The sequence below is a fragment of the Schistocerca piceifrons genome, chromosome 1 (assembly GCF_021461385.2).
Source record: "Schistocerca piceifrons isolate TAMUIC-IGC-003096 chromosome 1, iqSchPice1.1, whole genome shotgun sequence".
NCBI lineage: Eukaryota > Metazoa > Arthropoda > Insecta > Orthoptera > Acrididae > Schistocerca > Schistocerca piceifrons.
The window spans coordinates 1,126,911,548-1,126,921,163 of NC_060138.1; the positions used below are offsets into that span (position 1 = coordinate 1,126,911,548).

Consider the following 9,616-nt stretch of genomic DNA (forward strand, 5'->3'; position numbering starts at 1 on the left):
TTATGCCTCCTGGAACGACAATTAATGCTGCTGCATATTGCCAGACTTTGAAACATCTTCGAGGGGCAATTCAAAACAAACACAGGGGAATGCTGATAAGTGGCAGGGGAATGCTGGTAAGTGGAGTCCGCTTGCTCATGACAATGCTCAGCCTCACACAGCGCTCATAACCAAAGCACTACTCAAACAATTCAAATGAGACATATTGGACCATCCGCCATATAGCCCGGACCTTGCACCCGCCGACTTCCATTCTTCTGTTACCTGATGTCACATCTTGGTGGAAAATCATTCCACAACGATGAAGAGATCAAAGATGAAGTTGAAATGTGGTTCCGACAGCCTTCTATGACTGTGAGATACAAAAGCTTGTGCACTGACATGACAAATGATTGGATAACGGGAGTGATTATGTCGAAAAATAACAAATAATCCAGTTAATAAGATGTAACTGACGTTTTCTAAATAAATGTTCTGTTTAAGGACTGCAAGCCATTGTATCTTTACTTTTCAAAATGCCCTCGTAAAATTAAAACAATTATTAAAAGGGAAACAGTGCAACTGATAGCACAAGAAGACTGTATTCCTATCAAACTTATTGAAAAGTTTGTTAAGGAGAAGTCAGAAGTAGAAAAAAAATTTAATAAACATTTTTTAAGTGTTGTAGAAAAAAATAGGATCCAGCTATTCATTAGAAAATGCAAGGCAGTATATGGAGGAGGCAATACCTAAGCAATTTGATAAAACTGAAATTCAACCCCCCTCTCCTACTGAAATTAGGAAAATAATAAACTCAAAAGTGAAAGCTCACATGGCCTTGATGGCATTTCCAACACATCATTAAAAGCTTGTTCCCAAGAAATAAGTAGGATCCTCAGCCACTTATGTAGTAGCTCACTGAAACAGGGTATTTTTCCAGATAGACTGATATACACTATTGTTAAACCATTGCATAAAAAGGGGGATAGGTATGATGCTAACAACTACCACCCAGTCTGAGTTCTGACAGCTTTATCCAAAATTCTTGAAAAAGTACTGTATTCAAGAGTGGCTTCACATATTTGTAAAAATGAAGTACTAATAAAATGTCAGTTTGGTTTTCAGAAAGGTTTTTCAACAGAAAATCCTATACTTGCTTTCAATAATCAAATATTAAATGCTCTGAATAACCAAACAACACCAATTGGGATATTTTGTGATCTCTCAAAGGCTTTTGATTGTGTGAATCATGAAATTCTTCTAGATAAGCTTAAGTATTGTGGTATGAGTGGGACAGTGCACAAATGGTTTAATCTAGTAGTAACAGCAAAAAAAAATAAATAAAATAAAAAAAAATAAAAAAAATAAAAAAAAAATAAAAATATACGTATGTGTCTAAAAACAAAGATGATGTGACTTACCGAATGAAAGTGCTGGCAGGTCGATAGACACACAAACAAACACAAACATACACACAAATGGTTGCTTCATCAGGAAAGAGGGAAGGAGAGGGAAAGACGAAAGGATGTGGGTTTTAAGGGAGGGGGTAAGGAGTCATTCCTATCCCGAGAGCAGAAAGACTTACCTTGGGGGGAAAAAAAGGACAAGTATATACTCGCGCGCGCGCACACACACACACACACACACACACACACACACACACACACACACACACACACACACACACATCCATCCGCACACACGCAGACACAAGCAGACATTTGTAAAGGCAAAGAGTTTGGGCAGAGATGTCAGTCGAAGTAGAGGCAAAGATGTTGAAAGACAGGTGAGGTATGAGAAGCGGCAAATTGAAATTAGCGGAGATTGAGGCCTGGTGGATAACAAGAAGAGAGGATATACTGGAGGGCAAGTTCCTATCTCCGGAGTTCTGACAGGTTGGTGTTAGTGGGAAGTATCCAGATAACCCGGACGGTGTAACACTGTGCCAAGATGTGCTGGCTGTGCACCAAGGCATGTTTAGCCACAGGGTGATCCTCATTACCAACAAACACTGTCTGCCTGTGTCCATTCATGCGAATGGACAGTTTGTTGCTGGTCATTCCCACATAGAAAGCTTCGCAGTGTAGGCAGGTCAGTTGGTAAATCACGTGGGTGCTTTCACATGTGGCTCGGCCTTTGATCGTGTACACCTTCCGGGTTACAGGACTGGAGTAGGTGGTGGTGGGAGGGTGCATGGGACAGGTTTTACACCGGGGGGCAGTTACAAGGATAGGAGCCAGAGGGTAGGGAAAGTGGTTCGGGGATTTCATAGGGATGAACTAACAGGTTACGAAGGTTAGGTGAACAGCGGAAAGACGCTCTTGGTGGAGTGGGGAGGATTTCATGAAGGATGGATCTCATTTCGGGGCAGGATTTGAGGAAGTCGTATCCCTGCTGGAGAGCCACATTCAGAGTCTTGTCCAGTCCCGGAAAGTATCCTGTCACAAGTGGGGCACTTTTGTGGTTCTTCTGTGGGAGGTTCTGGGTTTGAGGGGATGAGGAAGTGGCTCTGTTTATTTGCTTCTGTACCGGGTCGGGAGGGTAGTTGCGGGATGCGAAAGCTGTTGTCAGGTTGTTGGTGTAATGGTTCAGGGATTCCAGACTGGAGCAAATTCATTTGCCATGAAGACCTAGGCTGTAGGAAAGGGACCGTTTGATGTGGAATGGGTGGCAGCTGTCATAATGGAGGTACTGTTGCTTGTTGGTGGGTTTGATGTGGACGGACGTGTCAAGCTGGCCATTGGACAGATGAAGGTCAACGTCAAGGAAAGTGGCGTGGGATTTGGAGTAGGACCAGGTGAATCTGATGGAACCAAAGGAGTTGAGGTTGGACAGGAAATTCTGAAGTTCTTCTTCACTGTGAGTCCAGATCATGAAGATGTCATCAATAAATCTGTACCAAACTTTGGGTTGGCAGACCTGGGTAACCAAGAAGGCTTCCTCTAAGCGACCCATGAATAGGTTGGCGTACGAGGGGGCCATCCTGGTACCCATGGCTGTTCCCTTTAATTGTTGGTATGTCTGGCCTTCAAAAGTGAAGAAGTTGTGGGTCAGGATGAAGCTGGCTAAGGTAATGAGAAAAGAGGTTTTAGGTAGGGTGGCAGGTGATCGGCGTGAAAGGAAATGCTCCATCGCAGCAAGGCCCTGGACGTGCGGAATATTTGTATATAAGGAAGTGGCATCAATGGTTACAAGGATGGTTTCTGGGGGTAACAGATTGGGTAAGGATTCCAGACGTTCGAGAAAGTGGTTGGTGTCTTTGATGAAGGATGGGAGACTGCGTGTAATGGGTTGAAGGTGTTGATCTATGTAGGCAGAGATACGTTCTATGGGGTCTTGGTAACCAGCTACAATGGGGCGGCCGGGATGATTGGTTTTGTGAATTTTAGGAAGAAGGTAGGGGTGCGGGGAGTCGGTGGGGTCAGGAGGTTGATGGAGTCGGGTGAAAGGTTTTGCAGGGGGCCTAAGGTTCTGAGAATTCCTTGAAGCTCCGCCTGGACATCGGGAATGGGATGACCTTACCCAAACCTATCTGTCCACCTTACCCAGCTTTCAGACAACACCACATACAAAGTTTGCCAAGGTAATCCCATTCCCGATGTCCAGAGACTTTGACAATGAAGCAAAATGATGAGGAGTTGTTGCAGGGATGGGAAAGGAAGATACTTAGGAAAATATCTGGGCCAGTGAATGATAGGGAAGATTGATGAATTAGAAATAATGATGAGATCTGAGAGTTGTACAACAAACTAGGTATCATGACAGAAATAAAGAGTAATAGACTATGTTGGTTGGGACATGCAGAAAGAATGGTGGAGAGCAGAACAGTGAAGAATGTTTTCCAAGACTGAGGACCAGATGGCTAGACAACGTGGAGGGGGAATTGACAAGAATAGGAGTTAGAAGATGGAGTGCCAAGGCAGCCATCAGAGAAGAGTGGGCGCTGATTGCCCAGAAGGCCAATGCCCTACATGGGCTGTAGTGCCAAGGAGTAAGTAATGGACTCTGTGACACCTTTGACTGGTTTAACAGGTAGTCCTGCCTTTGATGGGATTGAGCCATGAGGGTAATGCCCCTCCATGTCTGAATGGTGAGACTTTGGGAGGTGTAGGGTCACTGGAAAGATAAGGCACCTGAGATCTGTTTTTATACAGAGGTGGGAGGGTAATTACAATCCATAAAGGCCTCAATGAGACCTTCGATGTATTTTGAGAGGAACTGATTGTCACTACAGTTGTGACGGCCATGGGTGGCTGGACTGTATGGAAGGGACTTCTTAGTATGGAATGGGTGGCAGATGTCGAAGTGGAGGTGTTGCTGGTGGCTAGTAGGTTTGATACAGAGGTACTGCTGTAGCCATCTTTGAGGTGGAATTCAACATCTAGGAAGGTGGCTTATTGGGTAGAGTACAACCAGGTGAAGCAAATGGGGGAGAAGCTGTTGAGGTTCTGGATGAATGTGCATAGGATGTCCTCACCCTCAATCTAGATCACAAAGATGTCATTCGTGAATCTTAACCAGGTGAAGGGTTTATGATTCTGGCTGTTTAGGAATCATTCTTTTAAATCGCCTATGAATAGGTTGGCATAGGATGGTGCCATGCAGATGCTGATAGCCGTATCCCAGAATTGTTTGTAGGTAATGCCTTCAAAGGAGAAATAATTGTGGGTGAGGATATAGATGGTCATGGCGACTATGAAGGAGGTTGTTGGTTTGGAATCCATTGGGCATTGGGAAAGGTGGTGTTCAATAGCAGTAAGGCCATGGATGTTAGTGTAAAGTAATGTGGCATCAATAGTGACGAACAGGGCGCCCTGTAGTAAAGCAAAAGGAACTGTGGGGAATCGGTAGAGGAAATGGTTGGTATCTTCTATATTGGAGGGTAGGTTCCAGGTGATAGATTGAAGGTGTTGGTTTATGAGAGCAGAGATTCTCTCAGTGGAGGCACAGTAACCAGCCACAATGGGGCATCCTGGGTGGTTGGGTATATGGACTTTAGGAAGCATGCAGAAGGTAGGAGTGTGGGGAGTGTTAGGGTTGAGCAGAGAGATGCCCTCCAGGGAGAGGTTCTGGGATGGGCCTAAGGATATGAGACTTGAGATCCTGCTGGATTTCTGGCATGGGGTCACTGTGGCAAGGTTCGTAGGTGCATGTTATCTGATAGTTTGTGACGAAGCAAGCAGGGATCTCTTTACTTCCTCTCTTGTTTTGCCATCTGCTTCCTTAAATTCATTTTTATTTTCATTTTTGCCTAATTACCATTAATATGCACGAGTATAAGGTGTATTTCCATAAAAGAGAAAGGTTGGCCCTTAGTCTTAAGGAATATAGCACCAGGTCTAATTTTGTGCTTAATTTTATGTATGTAATTAATTGCTTTTAATTTATTTTGACCATTCCTAGTTAATACTTTAGTTATAGGGTGAAATCAGTAATTGTTGCATGACAGACTTTATTATTGACTTATAAACAAATATAAATTCTGTACCAATTATAAACATTTGGAAGAACTACTACAATTCTTGAAGTATTTATTTGGCTCTGTTCGAAAACATATGAGCACAGTCAGCCCTTAAATAATTTCAAAATAATTACCAGGTTTGTCAATAGTTGTTAGCATAACTATAACTGATAATTTCATATTTAAACAAATAATTCAGCCTAACCTTTGTCATAGAAGAAAATGTTAAAAATAAGGAATTTTTAGATGTGTTCTGTTAATTGAATGAGTTATGTTTTAATTGTAATTTCTGTAACTTAAACATCAAACAATGCATAGTTTCAGTGCCTATTATTGTGAGGATGTATAAAGGACTGACTTTTGGTCTCGAGACTCTCAGGCCACGGCCGATTTTCAGAGGCAATTTGTGTATTGGTTAAAATAACAACACTGCATCATTTTAACAGTAGAATAAGTGTAAACTAAGTAGGCCATGAGTTAAAACACTCAATGACAATGTCTGTTCAATTTATTTGAGAAATAGTGTCACACGTACCTTTTATTCTGCGAGAACTGTGAACTGTGTGGTTAGGTTTTTACTGCTCATAGATCTTCAACAGCAAACTATCATAGCGGTATGCTGATGTTTGCCTGCAACCTATTAATGAGGCTTATCAAAATTTAGCAGTAGTGAACTGGCCATATAATTTTGTAATATTGGGGGCAGTGAGGGTTGTGAACAATGAAAGTAAAGAACTGTGAAATGCAATTGTGCAACTGTCGGCTACATCATTTACAGTAGTCAGTGTTGAACTTCCACCACCAATTTTTCAGCCAGTATAACAATGCAGAACGTCAGCACTGAGGACTGTCAATGAATAAATAAAGTAGATGGAAGTTACAAGCTGGTGGAGCCCTTCTGTCAGGTAATCCTTCCAATTCAAAACAACAGTGGTGGGGCCTTTGCAGGTAGTATAATAAGATCATAATCAGTTTTTAGGTGGTAGACTGGTTATTTCTGCAGATTTAAGGTTAGTTTGTGTGTTGAGGGATTTGGGGAATTATGGTGAGGCAAGGTTCAAGATTAAGAAATTCTGGAAAGTTAACAGGGCATGGTTTGGGGGCAATGGGGGTGTATCATGGTTGGATGGAGGAGTGAACTGAGTCAGGCAGGGTTCAACATTGGTCTTTGGATGAGTCTGTTTGGTAGGGTTGGTGGTGAAAAAGTGTTTCCACTCTAGGGACTGGGAGAAGGAGAGGTCTTTAACAAGCTTGATTGAATTTGTGAGTGGGACAAAAGGTGAGGCTTTTGGAAAGGACTGATATTTCTGGGGGGGCTAAAGGCTTTTGTAGGAAACGTTCATTACTGTGTTTCAGATCTGTTTAGATTCTGGATTCTATGTGGTGGTGGGAGGGAGCTTTGGATGGTGGGGTAAATGTAGTAGGTCTGCAAGACAGAGTTTGACACCTATGAGGGGATGTGGGGGAGGTTTGGAGGTAGTTTTGGATGTGGTGGCCTGTGGTACTGCAAGGCAGGAGTAGGAAGTGACCAGGGTAAAGAATTTTTGAGTTGGCATTGTTCATGTTGCTGTAGTTCCCGAAGGACAAGAAATTCAGTGTGTGTTATGGATTCCAGGAATTTGAGATTGCATAGCAGGAGAATTTTAGGGATGGAGAGAAGGTATTGCAGGGAGGTTTGGGCTTGATAGATATGGTTTTGCAGGACTAAGTTGGTGAGGGCTAAGGATGGTTGGAATCTGAGCAGATGGGGGTCATTCTGGAAGGAAGGGTGGCAGCCAGAGGTGGGTAATTTGATGATGGAGGGATTCAGTGAGCCAAGCAACAACGCAGGATCGGTATGTGGGACTGGGTTATGGCTAGGTATAGGAAACTTTTCTGTATTTTCATAGATGGAAAGAGCATGGATCCATGGTAGTTGGGGGGGGGAGGGGGGGGGGAGGGGGGGGGAACTGAAGAAATATGTAAATAATGTAGGATTACGTCCAAAAAAATTTGCAAAAATACACCCAAATAAACAGGAAAAAATCACGAAAAGGATGAAATAGGAGACAACAAGATGAAATCTGAGGGAGTACGATGATAGTGAAAGGCAAAAACCCGCTAAAATGGTGTGAAGTCACAATGGGATCAAAGGAAAGATATAAAGAAACGAATATTTTATTGTGGGTTGCAGGTCTGAGGGTGGATAAGTGTGAAGAAGAGGGACAGCAGATGAGACCTCTACACTGCTATCCCTTCCCCTCCCCACCCCAGCCTCCTCCTTAGCCCCACCCAGTTGCCTCTCGAATCATCCACTGCTGTTGATGCTCATAGCCTGGCTTCAGCTGCCAGAGTGTGTGGTTTTGTGTGTGTGTGTGTCATCTATGTGTGTCATCTATTTTCAACAAAGACTGTTGACCGAAAGCTGTTGACCGAAAGCTTACTTTGTGACAATCTTTTTGTTGTGCCTAGCTGCAACTCAGCATCTGCACTATATGGTGAGTGGCAACTATCCTTTTCATAATATTGTTACATAATTAAAAGAATATGTTTATATTTATTTGTGGAAGCTTTCTCTCTGTCTTGAAGACTAACTATAGTTACAAAGTTCTGTGTTCATCTCTGATGTGTGTGTGTGTATATACTACACATTTTATTTTTAAAGTAAATCTTGATTTTTTCTCGCAGTTCAGATGCACACATTAATTTGAGTGGTGATACAATCAAAATATCTGCGTCACTGTACTAGAAAAGTCATAGGGGATATTTTGATGAAAATGTTGTCTACATGACATTCTTAAATTGCCATAACTTCTTTTTTATTTATGCAAAATATTTTTTCTTTGTGCAGATGTTAGAAGATTTGACTTCATTGGGAACTAATCTTAAAGACTGTTGGTGGGATCCTGAACACAAGACAACCTTATTACATATTGCAGCAAAGAACAGTTTCAAAATGGTGAAGCTCATCTTAGGCATGCAAAAGAATCCAGATGAATGGAATAATGATGGTCAGACAGCCCTCCACTGTGCAGCGCTTTCTGGCCGTGCACTGACTGTGAAATACCTCTTGGATGAGGGCCACATCCCAATTGATCAAAGGGACAGAAATGGCAAAACTTCCCTCATGTTGGTTAGTTCCATGGGAGACTGGGGTTCCTGGACTCCTAGGATGATGGAATTCTTGATACATGAAGGTGCTGATGTAAAATTACGTGACAGTGAGAACAGAACAGCCCTCGAACTAGCTCTTCAGTCTAGGGTATACTGTGATGCAGAAATTTTGGATCTGGAAGAGTGGGTTCAGATGTGAAGTGCACCTATGTGTTAACTATGGAAGGGGTGGACAACTTTGTGATATTGTGCAGTGCAATGAAAACTGTCTTGTTATTCTGAAACATTTTTAATTCATTGTTTTGTAATAATAATTCACTTGTGGTACAGACAGGGAATGTTATTGTGTTCAATAAAGTATAGATGATGCACTCAATGATTACTATTAATTACATGTACCATCCAGTTTGTGTAAGGTGAAGATGATTTTCTTCGAGGAGAAGAAAATTTTTATTGTAGTTTTCCTGATATTAAATATTTACACACCTTTTTCACACAGTGTTATACCTGACTTGTTGATCCCCCATATCTCAATTTTCACATTATGCTAAAAGAGAAAATTTTTGTCAGTAAAAACTCCCTTCTATTAAATGTCAATACTATTAAAGCATTTCAAACCGGCAACAAACTCATGATGAACTGTGGTGACTCCCACAAAATACACAGTTCATTTCCCAAGCTGCATTATTCTCAGTCAGTGAGAGTGCATCTCTAATGCGCACATTGCTATTGTAACACTGATTAACCCCAGGAGAGAAGGAAAATTTACAAAATAATAGATTTTTATACTTATCTTTTCTTTTTTGATATCATTGTCCATTAGGTTATAGTTTTTTCTGTGTATTTGATAAAACAGATAGTTGTTCATTTCCATTCTCATTCAGCTTGATTCATTCACAGAATTTTAAAAACCTCACCGTTGGAATGTTGACATCATACAATAATGAAAGACAAAGAAGGACCCACATGACATGTGAATAAATGGTAATTACAATAACTGAGACACAGTTGGTATGCTTTTTCTGTGTTTTCAATTTCTCTTCTTACACCAAAACATCTCTGACAAAAAGTCTTTCATATTAG

The 9,616-nt window shown here is 41.6% G+C and overlaps 1 protein-coding gene across 4 annotated transcripts in view; it reads left to right on the forward strand.

The window, feature by feature from the left end:
- LOC124779626 (serine/threonine-protein phosphatase 6 regulatory ankyrin repeat subunit C-like) overlaps positions 1-8,907 on the forward strand; it is a 279,597-nt gene extending 270,690 nt beyond the window's left edge. For all 4 annotated transcript variants that reach the window (XM_047253722.1, XM_047253726.1, XM_047253723.1 and 1 more), the window contains one exon: positions 8,271-8,907. In XM_047253722.1, the coding sequence (XP_047109678.1) occupies positions 8,271-8,732 (462 nt within the window). In that variant the 3' untranslated portion in view covers positions 8,733-8,907. The remainder of the gene's footprint in view (positions 1-8,270) is intronic.
- The last annotated feature ends 709 nt before the right edge of the window (positions 8,908-9,616 follow it).